General features: G+C 31.2%; 1 protein-coding gene across 1 annotated transcript; it reads left to right on the top strand.

The window, feature by feature from the left end:
* Positions 1-224: 224 nt before the first annotated feature.
* LOC142319908 (uncharacterized) lies at positions 225-25,479 on the top strand. Its single transcript, XM_075357582.1, has 6 exons — positions 225-373; positions 2,735-2,867; positions 11,693-11,911; positions 15,180-15,409; positions 23,341-23,503; positions 25,255-25,479. The coding sequence occupies exons 1-6, from the start codon at positions 225-227 to the stop codon at positions 25,477-25,479; spliced, it is 1,119 nt and encodes a 372-aa protein (XP_075213697.1).
* Positions 25,480-25,706: the final 227 nt, after the last annotated feature.

The raw sequence follows: 25,706 nt of genomic DNA on the forward strand, positions 1-25,706 counted from the left end.
CTGAGGCTGAAGTCGAGACAAATTCTGTGGTCCGTCAGGTGAGTGAATGGCTACATTTAAGGGGTTTGAGGTTGGCTCCTCACAAGACCACGGTGGTTGCCCTAGTGGAAAGGAGGAGGATCCGTGAAATATGAGTTACAATTGGAGAGATAACCGTTCGCACGTCGGGGTGTGTTAAATACGTCGGCGTATGGATTGATAAGAACCGACGCTTCAATACTGATATGGCAAAGATTACTGAACGTGCTAAGACTTCTGTGGCTAAGCTGGGTCAACTTATGGAAAATCACCGAGGACCGAAGGCGTCTAAGAGGCGTCTTATTTTGCAAGTGACTTTGTCCATTATTTTTTACGCTGTATTGCCTGGATTAAGGTTTGATTTGATTACAAAAAGAATGTTAATAATAAGCTGTCGTCGATCCAACGGCGAGCTGCTATTAGTATTTTTGCGGCATACCACACGGTCTCTCGTAATGCGGTTGAAGTCGTTACGGGTGTCCCTTCAGTTTTGTTGAGAGCCCTAATACTCTTTCAGGTATACAATGGAATACCTAAAACCTGAAGCCAGGTACATATTGTTGAGAGACTGGAAAGATACTTGTAATGCCTCGCCTACTCGGGCGGGAATGGACTCGGCGTATTATATATAATATTGACTCATGGGAAAGCATAGCTTCGGGAAGGTGCGGTTCTCCCTCTCCCAGTTACTAACAGGGCATGGGACGTTTGAAGGATACCTGTGTCGATGCGTGCTACCTATGCCTGCAAGTATTGCAAGTTATCGGATACACCCGAACATACAATCTATAAATATTATAGACAGTATAGTGTGAAACAGGAGCTTATTTTAGTCTGGCTTACTCTGGAGAGGGCCATGGACTACATGTTGTCTAGTAAGTGGGCCTGGGATGATGTTGAGAAACTTTTTCAAGAATACTGATGACAAAAACCCATGATGCTTGGGAGCTGGATCGTGAGTAGCTGTGGCTGCATGACGTGTGTGAATGTCAGGGGTGAAGATTAGCCTCTCATGGAGTCACTGTCCGTCCGGTCTTGCTTGGGTGGGCAGTGGCGAAAAAGTGTGGGAACATTGGATCCCTTGCGTCTTCCTGCTGAGTAGTGATTTTTTGAGGGTTATATTTAGATCTAGACCGGTGGGGCAGTCTGCAATGGCTGTTCTTACTGCAGTAGGTAAATCAAATAACAGAAAATCCAACTGGCGGTCTGACCTGCCATACCGGACGTTATGCTGGTAGGTGGGGAGGGCTGTTTGAATTAAAGGACCCCTGTGTAGTGCAATACTTTGCTGTTGGTACCGCGCAGGGGTGTACGAAGGGGAAAAAACCCTTTGTAACTGCAGAAAGGATGAGAAGTTATGTAAGTAATATCTGTGTGGAGCAAGGATTTTATGTTTTATATCACACTTTTCTGACAATTTTTATAATCCATTTTATAGTTTACTGTCAAAAAAAATATAGACAAGACTAGGAAAATCTTCCAAGTAGTTGGTGTCGTCATGAAATTGATTTTTTTACTAAATTTCTTGTAATAAAGAGTTAGGGAGTAGCAAAAACAAGAAGTTGGAAATAACCAATACAGAAGCCTAAATATATGAATTATGCTGCTGTCTCCATGATCAATCAGTATTGTGGTCTCAGGAAGAGTTGTTGCCCTCAATGTTTGGGGATAGTCTGGGGTAGTTTGAGTTCACTATACAAGCTGATTGAAGTTTGAACACACATGGTTGATGAAAAGTTGACCCTTTTCTATATCAGGGTGGCAGGGAAGTTTTACTTTTCAAATCTGAGGTGGAGTGGAGTGTGCTATGTAATGGTCATCTCATGTCTCAACCTAAATGTCATGTTAATGACCGGACTATTGGTCCAGTGGAGAGTTTGCCTTATATTGGGTGTGACTCCAATAAGATATCATTTTACCTATTCTTCAGCTTTTGCTAGCATTACAAGCAGAGTAGCTTTTTACCGCTACTATTAATATAAAGAGCAAATGCTGCTCTGAATCCACTCTTTAGAGTAGGATGCTGGCATTGAATACTTAATCAGACTCTTAACCTTCAACCTGTCCAGTCTGGAAGACCCTGCCAATAGCTAAGCTGCTTTCAAAATAGCTGTCAAGATTAACGGAAAATGAAAGTTGTACTTGACTTCCTAATGGAGGAGGAATGGTATTGTTACTGACCTTGGAACATCTTAAAATATATAATAAAAATCTGTGAAAACATGTTCTTTTGATCTTTAACAACATTTGCTTTATAATTTGCAATCCTCTCAATTTGTGCTAATTTTGTGTTGCAGTGTCAGTCAAATAAAAATAATTTTTTACTTTGATTTTGTAAACACACTTCAAGAGTTAACTTAAACCTTTCTTCAAGAACAATACTCCCTGACTTTCATATTAAACTATTCTACTTTACAAAATTAAAATAACAGCTATTTATTAAAAAAAAAGAAAAGTTGAACCACAAAGGCATACTCTGAAAATTTAATGTTACAGATATGATGGATTATTTGCTGAAGAATAAGAAACTGCATTACTTAATGATCAGTGTGATTTATAAAACAAAAAATGGAGCCTTGTAGATGTAGATTAACATTCTCAGAGTTTGAGAGCTGCTTCCCTTCAGAATAAATTTATAAAATTTGGTAATTACTTATTTTAAAATATTAATTTGGAATTGCTTCCATTAATACATTTTTTGTTAAATTTTCTACAGCCGACGCATAGAAGATTCTGATATAGAAATAATCTGTGATTTTTTAACAAATCGAAGCAAAGTAATCTGTGTAGATCTTTGCTATAATAATGTTACTGATGCGGGAATAACCTACTTGGCTGAATTTTTAAAGGTAAGCCAAAAGTTACTATCATGAATAATATAATAATTTATTGTAATTTCTAAGTTTGTGAAAAATTAATCAATTTTATTTCATGTAGATTTAATTAATTAAAACAGTTAAGGGAGTTTAAGAAAAATTAAAAATTTAAAGATTAAATGTAAAGTTATTTTTATAATGTAACTTTAAAATATTATCTTTTAGAAAACACACACACACACACATGCGTGCGTGTATTTTTTCTCTAACAAATGTATACATTGCAATTTGTGAACAATAAGCAATTCCGTGGCCTAATAAGATGAGGATGTTATATATGACACGTAAAGGAGGTATAGCCTTCTACAGATTTAAGCTGACCATTCCTGAGAAATGTGGTTAATTGAAACCTCAATCACCAAAGAACAATGGTATCCATATGTTAATATTCAAATCCAAATAAAAGTAACTATATTTACTAGGATTTGAACCTCAGAACCTTTGACTTCAAAAAACAGCTGATTTGTGATAACGATTTTACTATTAAACCAACCTTGTGAGTTTAAATAAATATAACTTATTATTTTCTTAAATTGTAAAACATTTTTTTCTATTTATGGTATTATTCAAAATATTTTTGATTTATTTTTAGTATATTGTTTTCATTTTATTTAGAGCGGCTGAAAAACTAATGATTTTCCTTTTGTTTCATTTGTTCATTTATCTGTCAGTAAAAAAAAATGCTACTGTGTCCTAGATTAATGCACAGAATTTACTGTTGTACTGGTCTTATGATTTTATGATCTGGAAAAATGCACTCATTCATAACATAAATTAAAATATTTAAATAATTATGCCTGGTTATTTTTATAACCGATTGATCTTTTATAATAATAAACAAATCCTACAGTTTAAAAAATTTGAAAGAAGTTTGTTCAAGTTGTAAACAGATAGTGAATTGAGAGTAACAAATTAGGATCTACTAAATATAACTAGACTATGAAATACATTTGCTGAAATGACTTTCCATTATCTAAAATGTTCAACAAAGCAGTTTTACTTGTATTATTTACAATAAGATATTCTGACTAAATTGTGTAAAAGAAATCAATTGGAATGTTCTAAAATGTAGAACCTTGAGAATTTAAGGGTAAGAAGTAAAAGTAAAGTCCCAATCAATAAGTGACATTGACAATAGATTTGACGGCCTTGGGACTGAGAATCGACTCCTGTGCCACCCCCGATGTGATTGCAGTCCTACATCAGCCTGCTGTGGTCTCGTATGCGGTTCCTCAGTTATGCATTCACCATTTTGAGGAAGTATTGAAGCACGTGAAACGAATGCTTCATGGCCCAAAGCATATCGCTCCATCGTACAGATCTGAATGGTTTTTCACATCCAACGTAACAAGAATGACCACATGGCGCAAAATATGATTTTGATCCTCTGCTTGCTGCACTGCCTCAGCAACTTCTTGGACTGCATCTATGGATCAATTGACTCTGCCGGAAACTGTACTGGTTGGGTGACAGGCCAGCTGGCTGATTCATCTCTGTAACCAGCCTCTTCCTTAAGAGCTTCTTTAATACCATTTTAGCTACCTCAAGCATACACAATGGACAGTAGGAGGACGGCAACTCCGAATCTTCTTGCCCTTTGGGATTAGCACAAGACACGCGTGTTCCAACTAGCACTGAAGGCCTCAGCAGACATGGCCTCATGGCCTTATGGGAGCAGACATGGCCTTCAGCCTCCACCAGCTTGAGGACCTTGCTTGCAATATATATCATTGGGATCAGAGGCTTTTTTGACATTCAGTGACCGTAGGACTCTCTCCAGCTCCTCCATCAAGCAGAGTGGGAAATCACCCAAGTCGCCGAAGTCTTGCTTCAAATGGGCCAGGAACAACATCTTAGAGATGTGGTCCGCTTTACCCTTGTCTAGTGGAGCGGCACCCCCAGTCGCCAGGTTACTATCTTACAACCCAGCTCCCAATGGTCTGTGTCCACAGTTTCCGTCAGTTGTCATCAGCAGAGTGACCTTAAATGCGGTATTCTCCAACCAGCATTTAATCAATATGAGAAATGGCCATCTTTACTGCTCCACTAGGCAATGATGCTCAGTACAATGCTAGTGTACAATTACAATGCTCAGTACAATTGCTCTAAATGTACAATTACTTCCAGTTTTTACTGATACTACATGATATTACTTCCCTTGGTCACCTTCTGTAGTAAATTACTGCTTTAATTTACATTGCTATCATAAGAACACAAATCCTGTTAAATTACAAAAAAAATTCTATAATCTTATAAATAGTGTAAATCCTGATGTTTTAGTTTATACGAACGGCTCTAAAAATGTTAATTCTGCTGGTTGTGCTTTTGTGGTTGGCAACAGAACACGTACATTTGACCTACCTAGCATCATCAGTATTTTTGTTGTGGAGATGTGTGCTATTAATAAGGCCTTAAATATAAATTAGCCCAACATTTCGACATACACTTGTCTGCTTACATTCCATGAGTGCCTTACAGGTGATTGGTGACATGTACCTTCTTTTTCCCGTTCAGCCTACGGTACTTATCATTCAGATAAAACTTCAGAGGCTGAATGAGGATGATATGTATGAGTGTAGTCTTGTATAGTCTCAGTTCGACTGTTCCTGAGATGTATGGTTAATTGAAACCCAACCACCAAAGAACACTGGTATCCACGATCTAGTATTCAAATCTGTGTAAAAATAACCGACTGTACTAGGACTTGAACGCTGGAACTCTCAACTTTGGTGACATGTACTGCAGTCACCTTATTGTCTGTGAGATTGTGTATTATTTCTCAAATGACAAAATACAACTGTGAGCTTCTGTTGGATCCCCAGCCATAATGGAATTTCAGGCAATGAACTCGCTGATAGTGCGGCAAAAGATGTTTTGTTCCAGTCTCCTTTTGCTAATTGTGTTGTTTTGAATGATATTGTCTGTTTTCTCAACAGAGTAGTGCAAGTGGGGCTAAGATGCAAACTATTTTAAAGAATAATGAAATGTTGTTATTTTATGCTTTACGATTTCTTAGGGCCATCCATTTATATTCAATTATTTGAATTTTCTGTAATATGTTTTAGCTGTTTATACCAATGTTAATTTTAATATTTTTTTATTTAAAATATAATTATTGTCTGGGCACTGATAACACTTCATTGTGTGCCCAGGAAAAAAAACATGGAAGCAGCTGGAGGACCTGTTAAGGAAACAAGAAAGACTGCGACAGCATTTTTTGTTGAGACTATCAACAACCTACAGTTGTCACAGTTACTCAAAAGCAAAGATGGGACTTATCGACATTGAAGTTGTCCCACGTAATACTTTAAATACTTCCAAGGGTGTTGCTGTGTGTAGGGTCCTACTAAACTGCTCAGAAGAAGAAATCATTGAAGCGCTTCATTCACAAGGAGTCATTGCATGTTGAAAATTGAATACATGACACAATGGAGAAATTGTACCCTCCGTGTCGCATGTCCTGACATTCAGCTGACCCAAGTGTTCGGAGAAGATAAATGCTGGTTTTTTGGTTGATTAGATGTTTGTCCATTCATCCCAACTCTGTTGTGATTTTGTACGATACAAATCAGTGTGTGTAGTGAGCCATTGCACCCTGGTGACTCATGCAGGGACCCACATATGTGCATCAATTAAGATGGAAACCTCTCAGCATAGTCATGTAACTGTCCACTTTATAAACAAGAAGTAGCTATCCAGGAAGTGAAAACTGTACTGAAGGTCGACTACTATGATGTGAAGAAAATTGTGACTAATAGATTGCCGAGAACTGCGTCCTATGCTCTGGTTGCTGCAGCCCCAGCAGCTACAGTAGCCCTCTTTACAACAAGAGATGTGATATCTGAACTGGTACTAGCATTAGTCAAGATGGTCGAACACATTATTAACGAGAAATTGAAAACTAAACCAGTTATAGAAACGAGTCAAAACCACTGCAGAAGGTAGTGGATGTTACTGAAACAAAAATGTTTTTTTGCACAAAGGATTGGGCTTTCGACCAGTTCTAACATGAAGCCAAATGAAGCGAAGGCTCAGAGAAAATTTTAGTCAAAGTTCATATCAAGAAAATCCCCATTCAGGGAACTGAGAAGCTGGAAATCAAGATGTTGGAAGGAAAAGTTTTCAAAAACCATCAATGGAGCCTCCAAAAGCACAGAGGCCTTTTAATGAGAGGAGGGCAAGCTCTTCGGCCGACCCACACACTTTAGCGAGGAGTACATCGAGTCTTGATTCTGATACACTGCTCACTGCACCATGGAGTTGGTATCATGTGATACCAGAAGCATGAGATTCTCCACTATTTACTGTGGAGGATTAGAAGAATTCATCTTCGAAGAATCTGATACCCTGGAGTTCGACATCAAGGACTTCAGGAAGATGGAAAAAAAGAAAGATTCTTCTTTATTTTTTCCATCCTTTCTATGATGGCCAAAGGGTAAATCTAGGTGATAAAATTTAAGAAGCCAATTTACATGTGCTTTTCGAACTAACTGTTCTTGATGAACATTTTGTGTATTTATTTTGAAACATTTTGTTAGAAATAGTTAAGTATTTTTAACATATAACCCTTATTATCTTGTGTTTATTTAGGGTTTTAACACTCTTTGACAAGTCTGTTTCTGAATGAGCTTTCATGACAAGACAAGTCATTAAACTTTGTAATTAGATATTTTATCAAGGAGGAAAAGAAATAATTTTATTTAATTTTTATTTTTATTTAGAAAGAGGCTAGTGACCACAGCAGTCAATGCTCTAAAACTGCAAAAAAAGGAAAAATATTATGACATTTACCTAAAATTAATGTAGGAATTACCAATGCTCTATAATCAGCAACAATGCTGTAACTTAGTGATTATATAATATAATTAACAATATTACTTAATAACTTATCATTCAGATAATCTTATTAATTCCAGCAAGAATGCATGATGAAATAAAACTATGTCTAGGCAAACCACACTAAAGTCTCTTTTCTGGGATTAATGGCAGTGAGAATAAATATTAGACATGATGATTACACACAATGTGAGATTAAAATTAGCTTTAAACAAAGGATATTATTTTTGTACATTTGCTTTTTGTAAGCTTACAAATTTTTAAAATGATTGGGATAATGTTTTAGTATTATAATTGATAGAATGTATTCAGTCCCTTATTTGTGATAAATTAGAATAACACTCTCATAAATAAAAAGTCATTTTGAGTTATGTATACCATAATTAATTTACAGTACAGTATTATGCTTTTTTAATTACATTTTTTTGTTTTCAAAACAAAAATATGACCTTGTATTTTTAAAAAGTTAATGAAGACAATGCAACAATTATACATTTTTACTTAACTGTAGTAATAAGGAAGAAATGTTTCCTTAAATTTCTCAATAAAACTCAAATTGTGGCAGTTGCGATTATTCACTAGTCACACTGTCAGCCATACCTCATTTTCTGCTAATGTAGCAATAAGTACATTGACTTACACCCACAAAATCTAGTGCAACAGTGCCAAAAATCAAACAGCTGCATTGATTTCATATAAAAAATATATACACGATTTATGCCACAACTTAATTTTCTTTTAAAAAAAAATCTTTATACTTTTTTTAATTATTAACATAAACTACATGCTAAATATAGAACTTTATGAAAAAAATCAAAATTGTAAGTTGTAACGTAAGTGCTCTTAATATATTGAAGACTCAGTATCTCAAAAGGTCAAGTTTTGGTATGTGGCACTATTAATCTAGAAGCAATCTATTCACTAATGGTTAAACAGTACATAAATAATTACTTAAGAATGTTATAAAAGAAGAATCTTGGATTTAAATAGATTTTTATTGAAATATCTGAACACATCTAGTATAAAGAAGCTATAAAGAATGAATAATGAACTTAAGGGTTTCTAAATCAGGTAGGACAAAAAAGTTATTTCATTTACTATGTTTGTATTAATTTATGCTTTTAAAAACATCTATTATAAACAATTCTAAAATTTAGGCTGTAAATAAGTAGAAATGTATTAATGAATATACACTGTAATAATAACCTACACTGATAGTTTTAAAGAAAAAATCTGCTTATATCAAATGTAATGCAAAAAATTAGCATGAGATTATTGAAAATATTTGAGTGAAGAGAAGTGGTATAATTTTTTATCACTAGAGAGAGAAAATTGTTTTGCTGAATCTTGTGATTCCAAAGTAGGTTGGTTGGCAAGTTTTAAATCGGTCCTGGTGTACAGTAAATGGATATGTACAAGGTAGAGGAAGACAAAGATTGGAGTGTACAGAAAGAATAAAGAGGATGAGAGTTGTAATAAATATGTCAAAGATAAAATATTAGTGCAGAACGTAAAGGAATGAAGAGTAGCATAAAATTGTTCAACTATATTTGATCTCAAAAAAAAAATAATGGTATTTAAAAGTTTTCCAACAAACTTTTCTCTAAACTGCACGAGGTATTAGAGTTAACTGCACCTGACATATTAGTCATTAATCCCAAAGGAATCAGTTAACTATTTGGTTTGATTTTTATTTTAAAAATAAGTGACTGACAACATGGTCCAAAAAAATATATAATTGTACTCTTATGGGTATAACAAAAAAAAGCTACGCTTTTTTATTTTTATAACCCTTTGCAAAGCATTTCCTTAAATTGTACTCTCCATATTCGCATAATGTTACAACTATTGTCATATAATTTAAATTTTATTTGGGAAAAAATAGTGCAAATATGAACAAAAAAGTATGATAATAAGAGGATGAATAATGCATATGTTTTTCATTCAGAGTTATAAAGAGATAAAAAATATTAATGTATTTATTATTATAAAATTTTAGTTTGTTTACCAAATAATATTACTTTACAATCTCTCCACCATTACCTTTATCATATTTACCTTTTATATGCCACTACATTTTTTTTTTGAATACCATAGTACTAGCTTAACTAGTATTCCAATACCAAGTCCTAGCTTCTTTTCGTGGTGATATATATATATACCCAGGTTGGGAACCATTGTTTTAGACAAAATCTATTCTCCATTTCTAAGAGTTTATTATTAATTGTATTTAAGGTAATTTTTGATTTTAACTCCCATCTTATAATTATGAGCAGATTTTAATTGATTGTTCTACTACTTTTTTGTGACTAAGGATAATTAATATATTTAGTCATTAAAAAAAAAAATATATATATATATAGTATATATGTGTGTGCACGAGCACCCATGTGAATACACATGGGTGCTCGTGCACACACGTGAACTTTTTCAGACTAATCAGTCAGTGAAGTATTTAGATCTTATGATGAACAATATTGGTCCCACTGGAGTAGAGAAACTGGCTGCTTTAGGTGAAGATCTTGATTTAATCTCTCTTCGTTTAAATGGAAATAAATTTGGACCACAGGTATATATATATATATATAAAAAAAACATAATTCTAATTTATTTTTTTGTGGAAAGAATCTTAATAAATAAACTTTCTTCCTGATTTATAATTGGCTGAACAAGGTAAGTTACAATCTCAGAAAATCAAGTACCATCCGAGTCACAACCCATTTGCTGGTTTATCTGACAAACTTTAGTATACATATAATTTGAAGTTTATAGATACAATCAGATCAAAATGGAAAATTATGTGTATTAGATTTTTTCATTTGATCAATTCTTTGTCCATAAAGAAAAGATGAAACATCCCAAAATATTTTAAACACATTTTAATACTGTTTTCTCTAAATCTACTGGACTAAACTGAAAAAAATTACCAACCACAATTATTTTTTTAACTTCCGGGACCACCATTAGGTGAATGATTTTTAGCATATGGAAATGCCATGCCTGACCGGGATTCAAACTCGGGACCTCCAGAGGAAAGGCTGAAATGCTACCACTTGCGCCACAGAGGCTGGCTTTATTGCTTTACTGCTAACCTGACTTACTTTAATTTGAAAAGTTCTCACTTCTTTAAAATCAGTACAAGATATTTTTTTCTGGCACTGTTTATTTGGTTTAAATTTTATTTTATGTATTAATTTTTTAAACCTTACTTTTTTATAATGGCTTATGCCGAAGTAATGATGGAAGTTGCTGAAAAAAAATATTTTTACACTACTGTTAACCAATAGAATGTAGTTGCAGTTACAAGGGATATTTTATTCTATAAATGCAATAAATTAAATTGTTATTGTAAAATTTAAAAAAAAATCTGAATACCAAATTGTCATTATCCATGTAAATGTTAGCTACTAATACTAGACATAGTGTGACATACTATGTTATCCTGGAGAGGAATTACTGGCCAGAATTATGGACTGCAACCAATTCCTCTTTAATTTTTACTCACTGCCAGCTACTGATTAATGATTACCTAAAACTGCACTTTACAAAATTAATATAGTTTTACCATGTTATGACTAACTTGTAATAGTAAGTCAGATTCACAGTCTGATGGAAATTGATTCTTAAATACTATTTAATTTTTTAAGCATTTTTCTGTAATTAATTTATTTCAGTTTTATAAATTGAATTTGATTGTTTTTTATAATTCTGTTCAGTTGTGCTGAAAAAGTTAATAAATTAAATTAAAAAATTTATTTAAAAATTTAATTTAAGTATCTAGAGAGGCTAAGAGTACATATTTAATGATGTATAAGAAGATTTGTACATCTGCTGATAAATATTTTTAGTAAGTTTGCAATCTAAAGGGTGTTAGCCCTTAAATAAAAAAAAAAAGTAATATATGAATGTTTACATAATAAAATTGTAATTTTTTTATAACAAGATTATGTATTGAATTTCAGGGTGGAATACTTATATCAGAATTATTACGAGTTAACAAAACACTCACTCATCTTGATTTAGGTGAAACTGATCAAACGGTACGTTCAGTTGTACATTTAGCTTTTATAATCTCTGAAAATCAAATGTTGAAACATATTGACATAAGTCGTGTAATTGGAGCATCATATCATTCATTAGATGTAGAACATATAGTTCAAGTCTTATGTCAGATGCTTATGGTAAGTTTATTTAGTTGTGTTTAATACTGCTAACGTGTTAATATATTTTTATAATATTTAAATATGAGTTTGACTGTTTATAAGTTTATACTACACTCAACTGTAAATGTGAAATGTATAATTAACATTAATAATCACAGCTATAGGATATGTCCTTAAAACTGGTTTATGCACCACACATAAAGAACAGTGAATTTTGGGTGTTTTCTATTGAATTGAGGCACAATTGTAGGACCACTCTAATAAAATCTGAGTAAAACTGCATTTAAAACTGTAAATTTTGTTCATTTATTTACATCAATGCAAATTTATTAATCATACATTGTAAAATACAAAATTCTTTATATACCTGTAAATGAAAAACAGTGTATTTCTGAGCACATATTTTTATGAATATTTTTTCTTATCTTGACCTGGAGAATACTTTTGAAGTACAAAGTATCAACTTAAAAGAGGCTCCATCACTTAGTTTAGTCTATGAATAACAGTTCATTGGCAAACACTTACATAATAATTCATAGAAGATGTTTAAAATGATGTCTATCCACTTTTATGCATTTGCCAACAAGTTTGACCATGTTCCTGGTTACACTTGTTAACTGTACCATCTTATTTCCTGGATGGCATTGGTAATGTTTGTCTTCAATTCCTGTAGGGTATGTGGATTTCTTCTATAAATAATTTCTTTTAACCTAATAGAAAGTAGTCTGGACTAGTCAGATCAGGGGATCTTGATGGCCACAATCCTTTAGAAATGATTCTTCCACTGAAAAAATCCTGTAGAATTCTGTAGTAGAGTGTAGGCAAGTGGTGCTGCCCTGTTGCAACCAGCAGTCACACTCCTCCTTTTCCAATAATTTCTTGGTAGATGGCAGCATCCCCACAGTTTTTCTAAAAATAAGGGTTCTATTATTAATCATCTTGAAACCACACATTGAATGCCTGTTTTTTGTGGGTGTAGGGGAGATTTAAAGAAAAGTGTGGATTATCAGCATCCAAGGTAGTTCTGACTATTAAAACACCCACCAAGATAAATAAAACCACATCTGTGAAAAACATTTGATCTAAAATGCCAGTGTTGCTTCTAATGAAGTTCTTAAATTATTAACAGTAGTAAACCTTTTTAGCATAATCAGAATTACTTAGCTCATGAAAAATCTACATTCGATATGGATAATGTTTCAGCAATCTCCTTACTGCAGTGTGGGCTTAACCTAGTGAAATATTCTTTTCTCGGCTTAGTCTCAACAAAGATTTATGTGTTAATCTTGTAACTGCTGTTTTAATGTCCTGTTTGACTGCAAAGTCAAAACTGACCTGTGTTAGGCACGTTTCTGGTCCTAACACTGAACCTGTTTTACAAAACACTTCTGAATAACATTTTTCACTGGTGCTTCCTTTTCAAATTGCTCTCTGAACTTTTGTCAACACACAACATAAGATTTTATCTCTAATTAAGTTTTCATCATGAATACATGTTCTTCAACAGTTAATAGATTTTAACAAACAATATATAATTAAAATAACCTTTTTCTGTTCCACATAACCATACTTATTCTATGTTATCATACTATGTATTTACTTGATCTCTTCTGTATAACTCCGTAATACTGTTATAGACAAACCTTATAAAATACATGTATTTTCTTTATACTATCTTACTGCTCTGTTAACTTCTTTTTATTGTTCTGTTACTTCTTGGTATTATAAGTCATAGTGATCATTTCATTAGATGGTATTTGTATACATATAATTAACAAAACATTTAAATTAAAAAAAAAAATGAACTAGGTGGAAACATTTTTGAAAATTTATTGTAAATTTTATTAATTTTTTTAAGTTAAAAAATTAAAGCTTTAAGTTAAGTTAAATTTAGCTTTGTATTTATCTTAATAAAAGTGCATTTTTTTTCTTTACTTTTAAGACCATAATGGATCACTTTAGTTCATTTTTTGGCAATTTCTTTCTTTTCTTGCCGATTTGTTGTTTTTCAGCTTTTCTTTTTTGCCAGTAATTTTTAAGGGTTTCAGATCTTCTTGCCCTTTCTTGTTCAGAGTACACCCGGCTTATTGTTTTCTTGGGTTTTGATAGAAATCTTGTTTCTTTATTTTTTAATTTCTCATAGTTTCCGGTTTTCATGGGTTATATCTAATTCCTCCATGTCTTTCTGTACTTTGTATAACTAGTTCGGTTTGTTTTTCTTGTTCCAGAAAAGTTTGATTATCCGTCTGGTCTCTTCCATTCTGAAAATATGTCCTAGAAAGGAAATTCTCTTCTAAATTTATTAGTTATCGGGATGATCGTTTTGTGAATCTCTTCGTTTGGAATAATTCTCCAAATCCTGTCTTTTATTTAACTGTTATTTGCTTTCTGTTTACTTTATTTATACTATTCTGTTTAGAATTAGATTTCCTATATGTTTTATTAAAGAGTTTTATCTGTTGATTGGCAATTTAACAAAATTATTAAAAGTCAAACATAAAAAAGTGCATTTTTCACCAGTTTTCTAAAAAACTAATGAAGTTACTGTTCTCAGACTCAGATCTATGTTCAGATCCTATTTATAGGATCACTTCTATTATTTTAATTACAGATTTATCATGAATATTTGTTTAAGCAATGTATAAGATAATGAATTAATTTGAGTTATACTACAATGCTATTTTATGAAATAGTTTGTTTTACCATATCATATGTAACCAAAATGAAAAGTTTGAGTTTGATGAAAAGTTATTTCTATTTTAGTTGTAGAGAGAGATGAATTCTTTATGCTAATTCTTTTTTCAGAAAAATTTTTTTAATTTTTTGTTTTTTTGAAACATCTATTTTTTTCTTTTGAAACCAGTCAGATGCAGAATGTATGTTTTTAAATCCATTTAAGATGAACATAATTAAATATATATTTTTTCTATTTATATTTACCAGTAAATATTTATGTCTGATATCTAACAGAGTTAATATTTTATTATAAAGTTAGTTCATTCTCTGTCAGATTATGGTGGATGACTGACAAATTCAATTTAATAAATTTTAAACTAATACATTTTTAAAATCTTTATAGAAATTTTACTGATAGTGCTTCTGAATCATACAAATTATTATTATTATTATTATTATTATCTTTATCATCAACTTTTAGTGTTTTTAGTATATTTAAAAAATAAAAAAGTAAAATATGTCTAATAAATATTTGTAAGAGTGGCAACCTTTCATTTATGAAATCAAGTAATGTTTAAATAAAGATAACTATAAATTAGTTTTTTTACAGGTTAACAGAACATTAACAGAGCTTCATTTAGAGAAGTTAGAAATTAATGATTTCGTATTGGAACTTTTAACAGAAGCTTTAACCAGCAACAACACGTTATTAATGTTAGATTTAGCCTGTAATCAAATAGGAGATATGGGAATTGAGCATATAAGTAATTTTTTAAAAAAACAACCTCCTTTGCAAGCACTTATGTTAAACCATAATCGAATTAGAAATTCAGGTGCAAGGTACATAAATTTAATGAACAATAAAATTACATCATTAATAACAGCGATAAACATAATTTTTGTTTTCTAACAAGCAATACATGATTTTAATCTGTTTTTTGATGCTGAAAACAAATATGAACTTAGAATCTTTCTATCACCCACCATTTCTGAAAAATTTTAAAATTTTAATTAAAGGATTTATTTCATTTTTCAACATATAGTTAGCATTTTAAGCTCCTGTATTGTATTTTGTTAACTCATTCTTTATTGTTTAACTTTGATAACATAATTTGTAAGCTATAAATAAATAAAACTAGACAAAGAATTAAATTATATCACAGTCCATAATATGACATCATATCTAATACTGAAGAACGAGCCTTCATGGACAAAATTAATCATGTCAATGCAGGTCAAAACATGTAGTTTTTCAGCTACATGTTACAGTTGTGTTGTTTGTATTAAGCACTGGATTTAGAAATGAATTAATTTTGTTCAGTCATATTGCTGTCTTAAGTTTGTTAACAGTGCAGTGTCATCATAATGGCTCGAAATTGTGTAAATGATGTGGGTGCCTTTTGTTATGAATGAGGTGACTTTACCATAAAATCAAATAGAAAAAACATTACAGCTTTAATTAAAAAAGCATATCATTTGTACTTTCAGTGTGAAATTGGTGATCAGGATAAGACGTGGGCTCCTCATATAGTATGCACTAATTGCTCTGTATATTTTAGAGGATGGCTGAAAGGTACACAAAAGGCTTTGCCATTTGGTGTACCTATGATTTGGCGTGAACCAAAGGAGAAGTAACCGATTGTTACTTTTGTTTTAAAAGTGTGTCTGGAATTTCTAAAAAATCTAATGCTGTAAAATATCCTTCACTGCAATCTGCAATCAGGTCTGTACCTCACAGTGAACTTATTCCACTTCCTGTGCCACCTGTGAATGTGTTTTGAGAGCAGCGATGAAGAATCAGAATACTGAAGAAGACAACAATGATTTTGAATTATCTTTCAATAAGCTATATCTTATCTTAATTCACAAGGTTAATTAAATTAGAGATTTAAATTTATCAAAAAATCAAGCTGAACTGTTAGGATGAAAACGGTATGGTTGGAATTTACTTCAAAAAATACAAAAATTTTGGGCTTTCAAAGCCAACAAAAAGAACTTTCTCAGTGCTGATGAAAATAATCTGGTTTATTACACAAATATTGATGAGCTTATGTTGCGCTTAGGTCAAATTCATAAACCTGCGGACTGACACCTTTTCATAGATTCATCCAAGTATAGTTTAAAAGTAGTTCTACTACATAACGGTAACAAATATCCTCTGATACTAATTGCTTATGGTATTAATTTGAAAGAGACATATTATGTGATGAAAGACGTTCTTGAAAAAATAAATTATAAAAAACATAGCTGAAACTTATGTGGTGATTTGAGAGTTATAGCTATTTTGTTAGTTATAGCTATTTTGTTAGGCATGAAATTAGGTACTAAGTACATGTGTTTTCATTGCGAATCAGACAGCCGATCTAGCAATAAGCATCCCTCCTACTAACTCATTTTTCTTCCACTCACCAAAGAATGAGTGAAAGAAATGAGACTTAACTCCAAATGGGAAAAATATTATTCTGGGCCCTTAGTTGAACCCAAAAAATATTTTTACCCCCTCTCCATATCAAGCTAGAACTAATGAAAAATTTTGTAAAAGCAATGAAGAAGGATAGTTCTGGATTTTTGTACATTAGGCAGAAATTTCTGAATGTAAGCAAAGGAAAAGTTAAAGAAGGAATATTTGTTGGTCCTCAAATAAGAAAGTTGTCAAAAATCCGACAATTACCACGATATTGTTAGTCAACTTCTTACTTCATTCAGAGCTATGGGATGTACATAATATGTCTTTGAAAATACATTTCCTCCACTCACATCTGGATTTTTCCTGGACAACCTCGTAGACGTAAGTGACAAACACAGTAAACATTTTCACCAAAACATTTCGGTGATAGAAATCTGCTATTAAGGGAGATGGAATAGTAACATGCTAGCCGATTACTGTTGGACATTAATTCAGGATGTGTTCGAGGCTATTTATAAAAGAAAAGCATCAGCGAAATTATTCTATGGCCATTCAAAATTATTTAACTATATTTTCTCTTAATTTTTTTTGAAGCGTAATTTATTTAAAACAGCTTAACATTTAACTCTGAGTTAAATATATTAAGCCATTACATTAATAAACTAGTGATTTACACAGAATTGCACTTGTATAATTCTGTGTAAAATCACTAGTGATGTGTGTTAGCAAATACCCTGAAGTCCAGTGTTGTTCATTGACCAACTTAACCAGATTGTTGTTTTCATTTCTACGTCAGTTAATCTATTTTTTTTATTTGTTTATTTAAATATTTTATTTAGGTTTCAGCGAAATAAATTACAAATGAAAAATTAACCAAAAAAAAAAAAAAAATGAAAATAACAAATTAAAAATGAAATTAATTAAAGGAATTTTTTATAACATTTGTTATGTTTGTAACATCTGTGATTTTTATATCCGCTCCTTGAACTTGAATTTTATCATCCTCTTCATACACATGTTCTTCGTGGCCGTTCTCATCTGTATTATATTCATCATGAAGGGTTTTCCCTACACTGTACGACATATGCAAGCGACAGCAATCTTAGGGACATTTTCCAATTCATTATTATTAAATTGCCTAATATGGGGAATCGCCTTTTTATTTGACCGAAAACTTTCTCTATGATCAGTCTTTCTTTAGTGTGTATTTTGTTAACAATACTTTGTTCTCTAGTCTCCGTTGAACTAAATGTTGTCAGCAGCCAAGGGACTGTACCATAGCCACTATATGCCAAAAGGCAAATGGTACCATTTAACGCTATTTCTTTACGAATATTACTTTGTCTCCAAATGCGGCTGTCGTGGGTGCTGTCAGGCTATTCAGCATCAATGCTTATTTTTTTCTTGGCAACTTCATTTGCGGTCTGAGGAAAATTAATCCAATCTTTAGCTTTAAAAGTAATTTTCTCCAAAACTTCATTAAATATTTTATTAACTGTAATTCTGTGCATACCAAAATCTTCAGCCACACCATTTTGGAATCCCGGATCAGATAAGTACCTCAGAAAAGGTTTCATCTTACGTAGAGGACTTATGGCACCACCTCTTGTTTCATTAGATTCTTATAAAAACAAAGTAGTTAAATATTCCACCGACCCCTTGTCAAAACAAACCAGTTCCTTGTATCTATCATCACTTATAAATTTACATACTATATACTTTTTAGATTTCCGTATTCTCATGAAAACAGCCATGTCTCTCCTTCAGTTGAAGCTTTTAGTATGGGTCTTATTATACTTAAAAAGTCTACAGTAATTACTTACAACCTTAAGTAATTGGAACCTTTTATTCATATAGTTTCTGGTACGTACTGAAAGAAATCAGTAGTTATGTGTGGTTTCTGTAAGTACTGATTAAGTACAAGAAATACTGATGAGTTAATAAGCTACACATTTACTTACTCCTTATTCACTTACACCATTTTAAGACCAGCATCATTATCATCAGTTCTACTGGTTATGAAGGGGCTGCTTCATTTCTTCCAAGATTATACAACATTGCTAATTATAAATGGAAATCCAATGACATACATATGTACAGAAAAATGTCCTTTAAATGGCAAGAAAATGATGTAGAACTATTAATAATGTTGATGACCATTGCCAAACAGAAGTGGCCCTCAGATATGCATTAGTAAGAATAGTATAACTTTGTTTATGTGAGAGTGCAAATTAGAAATTCAATACATAGGTGTAGTACCTGTGAAATCGTCTGTATCAACATTATAAAAATAGTTTGTTGTGTAGTAATGTGCAAATTAATCTGAACAAAGATGTTATTTAATAAAAACTAGCTTTATTTAGAAAAAAAAAATCATACCTGTTCAATTTGTGAACATCTAGTAATTAATATGTCCTCCTTTATTCTTAATCACTTTGCACACACAATTTGGCATCGATTCAACAAGTGTACTTTACATTTTTTCTGATTTCTTCATCATGAAACCATACCGATATTATTGCTTTAATGAGATCAGATTTTTTGGTATTCATTTTTGAGTTTTTTTTTGAATATTGTTCAACAATTTTCAATTTGCTTTAAGTGTGGGGAGTGGCCCAACCATAGGAGTAGCACTCCATTGCCTTGTGGGAATTTGTTTTGAAGTTGTGTCACAGCCCTTTCCTTGAATCTTGATATATCCATCACTTTTCACACACCATCTGGCAGAAGTAATGAACGAGGGCCTTCAAATGTGAAACAATCCCAAAAACTCAGAAATTTTTTTGAAAATTTTTGGATGCAAGCTAATGATGTATTTTCATTTAATGCTTTTCTAACAAATGTATCTCTTTACGAATTCTTTGATCTAGCTAGGATGTGCTTTAGCTCACAAAACCTTTTTTTTGAACATTGCTGATGTTAAAAACTGCTTTTTAGCTGGTTGGTGCAGCTACAAGAAGTTTGTTTTTTAACAGTTGTCATGTGTAAATCTGCTCCATTGGCTGCTAATTCTCTACTTATGTCCATAGCAGATAATATTGGATCAAAAGTTTACTAATTTTCACTAATAAGCATTCTGTATTGGAATAGTTTTTCTTTTATGGCCATATTTGTCTTTTCTTTGAGGTGAAAAGGAACCAGTTTCTTTAAAATGTTTTAAAATAACATTCATGTTACTGGTCAAAACCACACTATTTGTCATTGTATCATACTGGTATCTCAGAGAGAGAATCAATTTTCGAACACTTTCTTGTAGTTATGTTCATTATTATTTATTCAAAACACAGAACAAAAAATGTGATTTTTAAATAAACTTTCACAAAACATATAACATGATAAATAACAAAAGAATAATAACCTCACATTATACTTTTTCAAGGCACAATCAATTATTAAGTAATATGTGTGATCTTAATCAATAATCTTCTAATAAAATTCTCTTCATAAGAGAAAATGTGAACATATTGCAGCCAATAATAAGAATTTATTAGTTTCTCTTCATGATGAAGAGATAAATTCTTATCTATAAAAGTTCACATAATATCAGTACTGTATTTCATTTAGTAATGAACTCAGTTTAAAATAAAAATCATCAGCTTTTCCAGTAGATTTCTTTTATATTTATAAAATCTTTTTAAAAGTTACATCCAATTTAAAAAAAATTATTAAAGTTATCTCAATACCTTCCTTCTCTCACAATACAGAAGCCTTTATTAGAACTGAGTAGTCTCAGTTATCATTATGAATAATTACACTAGTCAACACAAAATTTTTATGTAACATGTTACACAATTTTCTCACTGTAATTTGGGTGTTGTTTTCAAATGTTCTATTAAAATTGTGTAACGACGTAAAGGGTAACGTAAATCATAAATTTGTAAAAATTTATGATTTACTCATTTTGGTCAACTACTGGTTACAATTAAGAGTAGATTCTGTATTTTTACTTTTAAACAATATGCATGAGTGCTTAATAAAGAAAAAATATACAAACATGTTTGTATATATATGTACATGTTTGTCATCATACAAACATGTTTGTATGATGACATCAAACAGATATCTGTTCTTGCCTATTATAAAGTTTAAAATCTTATTCAGTTTAGCTTTACGTATATATATCGCGCGTTGTGTTTCTCAGAATTATTAATGTTTTGCTATAATCTTAATTTCATCAATCCTTTATTGTACAAAAGTGATATTTCTCATTTTTCATGGCTTCTGCAAACGTTTGTGGATGTTCATATCATCCAGACTGTGGTAAATTTATGCCTAACTCTCAAAGAAAGACTACCTCTAAATTGATAAAAACAGCTTATAAATTTCATTTTGATTGTGCACTCAGTAATCAAGATAAAATTTGGGCACCTCATGTTACTTCCATATTGTGCTTGGTAACTCTAACTGAATGGTTGAAGGGGAAACGATAATCCATGTCGTTTGCTGTACCGATGGATGGGTTGGTGTGAACCTCAGGATATTTCACAAACTGCTGCTTTTATATGACAAGTATATTTAGATTTTTATTCAAAAATAGAAAGTTCATAAAATATACAGTTGTATTTGCAGCTCTAAAGCTGGGACAGGAGTTACCTATACCTGTACCACCATCTAATCCAACATTGTTAGAAGAACAATTCAAAAATGAAGCAGATAAAGGATGTTGAAGAATTTCTTCCTGTAACTGATGAAAAATCATTTAATTTAATTTAACAACATGAACTTAATGATTTAGTTTGAGATTTAAAGTTATCAAAGCCGCAAACTTAAGCTTCTGGAGTCTAGACTGCAACAGTGAGATTTTTTAACAGAAAAAACAAAACTTACTACATTTAGAACATGAAATAAAACTCTTTCAACTTATTTTAGTATGAAAAATTCATTGTGCATTTGTACTGATGTCGATGGCCTGATAAAAGAGCTTGGAATATTCCTGAAGAGCATATTCCTAAAAAATGGCATCTTTTTATTGACTCTTCTAAAGTTAGCATGAAAGCAATTTTATTATATAATGGTAACAAACAGCCATCCATTCCATTAGCTCATGCAATCGACATAAAAGAACCGTATGAAATTATGGCATAAATATTAGAAGTGATAACATACGAAGAGCGTATTTGGCAAGTTTGCAGTGATCTGAAAGTTATTGTTACTTCTTAGTTTACAAAATGTTGTTTTCTTTGTCTTTGGGGTAGTCAAGATAGAAAATGTCATTACCAAGTAAAGAACTGACCATTGTGACAGAACTTTGTGGCTGGTGCAAAAAATGTAAAATAAAATCATTAATTGTGAGTAGTAAAATCAAAATCATACTGCCGCCACTTCACGTAAAAGTCAGACTGTGAAAAATTTTGTAAAGGCACTAGACAGAGATGGACAAGGATATAATCATTAAGTTTTCTCAAACTGAGTGATGTTAAGCTCAAGGAGGGTACATTTCAGTCTGCAAATCAAGAAACTGCTTAATGACTCAACTTTTGACGATAAACTTAGCAAATGTGAACTAGCTGTATGAAAATCCTTCAAAAGTGTTTTGGTTTTTTAGGCAACAGAAAGGATGAAACCTATGTTTTTTTGGTTAAAAAGCTGTAAAAAACTACAAACATTTAGCATGTAGCATGTCATTAAAAATCCATTTCCTACACTCACACCTAGGCTTTCTTCCCAAAAATTTGGGCTGCATCAGCGATGAGCAAGGAAAGCATTTCCATCAGGAAATTCTGACCATGAAGCATTGGTACCAAGGAAGATGAGATCCTGGAATGATGGATGACTACTGTCGGATTTTGGTTAGAGAAATTGATCAATCATGCAAGCAAAAAAGTTTGTGAACATATTTTAAAAATTAAAGGTAATACAATTCCCAATAGTTTAAAATTTTAAAAACTGTTTAACATTTCCAATGATTTAGACTCGTAGAAAATGTTATTTTAAAATTATATTAATGTATTTCAATTTGTGTTTGAAAAAATAAAAATTTAGTGGATTTAACCTAATTTTAAACAAATAACACATAAATAATGATCATAGTGATTATGCATTTATTGGTAAATGAATCGTATGCATCTAAAAAAACATGTCTTATTACACAAATTCTGATAACATTTTTGAATTCAGCACCCCAAAATTAGTTAAAAATCACCATGTACGATTCCAGATACACAGAAAAATTTTTTTATTGACTAGTGTGTTATTACACATTTTGTTGGGTGTATGGTTGAGAGAGTAGAATTATCAGTTATCTCTAATATTTTCTAAAGGTTCAATTACTTAACGATAATGCAAAAAATCAATAAATGTAGTAGCCATTTGATAAACCACTACTTTCCTAGAAACTAAATTAAAATAATTAACTTTTTAAAAGGTGTCTAAGTGAAGCAGTTACTTCCCGATTGAGATTTCTTGATATTGCTCACAATAATATACATGATGATGGTGTTATTAATATAATAATTTCAGCAAGAAAAGAATATAATCTGCTGGTTCTTTTTTTATGGGGAAACAAAATTACTGTGAAAACAGCAGCTGTAAGTTTAAGATGCAAATTTTCTGTTTTTTATTTTATAAATGTAAAATAATTTTAGCATTCAAAAAGTTGTATTATTTTCTGAAGAAGTACTGAAACTATTCAGTACTTCTTTAAAAAGTTAAATTTTAGAAACAGTAACAGTTTTGGTATGCCTATAATACAGATTGTACAACTGCCAAGGGAGTATTCTTGTAGCTTCTAATGTAAAAAAAGAATAAATAAAATAAATTAAATATTCTCATGTTCACATAGGATTACATACATATATTGTTTTATCCAAAAATCTAAAAAAAACAACAATTTTTGAATGTGAATATGAATATATTTTTGGACTGAATTGTTACATTTTTTAAATTTATACTTCTTTAGTATTTTCTATTTTAAAGCTGTGACAAAAATTAACAAGAGAAATTTAGATTGGATATATCTCTTTTAAATTATTTAGCTTTAATACTTCTTTCATTATCTCCAATTTTTATCCTTTTTACTGTAAAAAATTAACAATATTTCGTATTAACAAAATAGTAAAATGTTAACACCAGTACCAGTAAAAGTACTGCTGTTGGGTATTTCCAACTGATTTGTTTATATTAGTTTCAGTGTCTTTGATGTTTTACCTTTGGAACCAAGAGAAAGAGTAAAAAAAATAAATTAAATAAATCAAAAATGATTTATGATTCTAGAATAGAATAGCCAGATAAGGATGATAAAAATATAATTTTCTGTTTAGGCTTAAAGTTAATGGAAAAACTTATTCTAAAAATTAATATGCTGAAAATAAAATCATTCACATGTATTAGAAATGATTAAAAAAATAATTAATGAGATTACTTTAAATTGTTGTAATCAATGCTGAAAAAAAATGAATATGACTATTTCAAAATTAACTTCCAAATGGTTGCCACAGCAACATGATGTATATTAAGTAGTCACACTCATCTGCTGTCCACACTAATTAAGTAATTGTAAAACAATGAAGACATGTGATAATTTGATCTAAACAAGCAGGGAGACAAAATGCTATTCAGATCCATTGACAATAGTATCATGTTTTTGATAACATTATTAGTAAATGGTGTTGTTATAGATTTGGAAAGTTGCACAAATATTTGGAGATAAGGAGGAAGGAAGAAATTGTGAAATTCAATCGTGGCTGATAAACTTATAAAAAATGTTTAACTGCATTTTAATTCACAATTTTTGTACTCTCAATAAATTGAAGCTGGGTTTTTATAACATGTGAAATGTGGGCAGCAAAGGACAACTGACTGAAAGGTATAAAATTCCATCGTATATGTTCACCAAACAAACAAAAATAAACTCTTCAGTTGGCACTATTGAAAACCAATGATGATGACTACTGTAGAGTTATTTTTTGAACCACAATGAACAGATGGAACCTGGGACCTTAATGATATCAGTTTATTGTGGTTGAAAAAGCTTCTAGTGTCAATAGTTGAATACTTAAAAGGGAAGATTTTTAATCGTTTACTCACAAGACCAGGCTGGTCACAAAGACCAGGCTGTAATCTGGCATTTTGAAACCAATGAGCTAATATGTGAGGCTCTAAAAGTTTGCAGAAGCTGCTGTTATATTATGTTTAAGTGCCAAATAAATTTTGTGACTAAAATAATAAATTCTTTTATTTACATCAAGTAGTGTGTAAAATAATACATTTTCTTTTATTTATTTGTTTTACAAACCAATTTTGTTACAGTTAATAACATTTCTTTATGATTTTAATTCAGGTACTTGAAAACATGTTGGGTTTAGGTGTTTTAAAGGAAACTTCATTAGACATAAAAGTATACAGAGATAATTTTAATGATTTACAAATGGCATACAATTCACAGGCTGACTTATATAAACAAAGATACTATTCAGTTATACCTAGGAAGAGGCAAAAATATGAAGAACAATTAGATTCAAAAGAAATTTCATTCAAATATCATAATGACATTCCAACGACATAATGACATTCATAATGTCATAAAATTTCTATTTGGAACATTAAAAAAAATTTTTTTAAATTTAATTAAGTGTAAAAACATTTATTTATGCAAATGGAATAAATTTGAGTTACTCCTCTTAATGATTTATTTCCAGTTTTACTAGGAAACAGTGTTAAAATTCTTAAGATTTACATCTTACTGCTTTTAAAATAAGAAAAAATATTTGATTTTCTTTCTTTTTTCTACTT

The sequence above is a fragment of the Lycorma delicatula genome, chromosome 2 (genome assembly GCF_047948215.1).
Source record: "Lycorma delicatula isolate Av1 chromosome 2, ASM4794821v1, whole genome shotgun sequence".
NCBI classification, from domain to species: Eukaryota; Metazoa; Arthropoda; class Insecta; order Hemiptera; family Fulgoridae; genus Lycorma; species Lycorma delicatula.

Coding starts and splice junctions, on each gene's coding strand:
- LOC142319908 (XM_075357582.1), top strand. CDS start 225: ATGGCAAAGATTACTGAACGTGCTAAGACTTCTGTGGCTAAGCTGGGT. Junction 11,912..15,179: donor TCTTATGTCAGATGCTTATG/GTAAGTTTATTT, acceptor GTTTTTTTACAG/GTTAACAGAACATTAACAGA. Junction 23,504..25,254: donor TTACTGTGAAAACAGCAGCT/GTAAGTTTAAGA, acceptor ATTTTAATTCAG/GTACTTGAAAACATGTTGGG.